Consider the following 1,191-nt stretch of genomic DNA (forward strand, 5'->3'; position numbering starts at 1 on the left):
TCGCAAACATACCTACAAAGGATCTTGTGGCGCAGCGACTCTGAGATAGACGTCAAGACCTATGAGTTGACAGTTACCTACGTTACGTCATCGGCATCATTCCTCGCGACAAGATGCCTCAAACATCTAGCGGTTCAACATTCGTCAGCATTTCCGATTGGGTCAACATGCGTGAGGCGCGATTTTTATGTTGACAATCTGCTTACGAGAGCGGACACGATCCAAGAAGCAAAATCAGCTCGAAACGAAACGATCGATTTGCTGAAATTGGGCGCATTTGAGCTCAGCAAGTGGGCTTCCAGTCCAGAACTGTTGGACTCAATATTCGACCGAGACAACGGATCCATTATCATCGATGACGAAAATGCTCACATCTTGGGAATCTATTGGAATCCTAGCACGGACATGTTGCATTTCTTGTACGAGCCCAACATGTCACATAATAGGCAAGCGCACGATTTTGTCGGACATTTCCAAGTTGTTCGACCCGCTAGGCCTGCTGGGCCCAACTATTGTCATCGCCAAGCTGATTCTACAAGATCTCTTGCGAGCAGATGTTGATTGGGACGAGTCAATTCTCCAGACTCTGCACATGCGCTGGCCCACATTCAAGTCGCAGCTGATGGACCTCAATCAACTGACAATCCCTGGACGCGTCAAATACTTCATTGATCGTCAATATATACAAGTGGCTTCTGCGACCAGTCAAAATGCATACGGAGCGTGTATATGTTCGGACGGAGCTCGATGTAGATAAGTATCGCTCGGAACTCCTTTGCTCCAAATCAAGAATCGCATTCCTGAAGGTGATGTTGCTGCCAAGGTTGGAACTATCAGCATTCTTGTTAGCACGACTGATAAACAAGGTTCAATTGGCAATAGATATGACTAACATTAAGGTGTATCTGTGGTCGGACTCGACAATTACGTTAAACTGGATAGCTTCGGAATCACGCAGATTTTCAGTTTTCGTTGCAAACCGCGTAAGCGAAATACAGCGATTGACGCAAGCAACGGATTGGAGGCATGTGCCGTCCAACCAGAATCCAGCCGACCTACTCTCACAAGGATTAAATCCGAGCGATCTGATTTACACAACAACATGGTGGACAGGCCCTGATTTTCTATGACGCGATGAGAACCATTGGTCAGTCAACGAGTTCTTGCGTCAGGAAGATGACGCTTCCGAGC

At 47.1% G+C, this 1,191-nt stretch overlaps 1 protein-coding gene across 1 annotated transcript; it reads left to right on the forward strand.

Annotated features, from left to right (window-relative positions):
• Window positions 1–710: 710 nt before the first annotated feature.
• On the forward strand, window positions 711–1,130 carry LOC108749560. Its single transcript, XM_018488336.1, has one exon. It carries the CDS (start codon window positions 711–713, stop codon window positions 1,128–1,130), a length of 420 nt encoding a protein of 139 aa, XP_018343838.1.
• Window positions 1,131–1,191: the final 61 nt, after the last annotated feature.

The sequence above is a fragment of the Trachymyrmex septentrionalis genome, unplaced genomic scaffold (genome assembly GCF_001594115.1).
Source record: "Trachymyrmex septentrionalis isolate Tsep2-gDNA-1 unplaced genomic scaffold, Tsep1.0 scaffold30, whole genome shotgun sequence".
NCBI classification, from domain to species: domain Eukaryota; kingdom Metazoa; phylum Arthropoda; class Insecta; order Hymenoptera; family Formicidae; genus Trachymyrmex; species Trachymyrmex septentrionalis.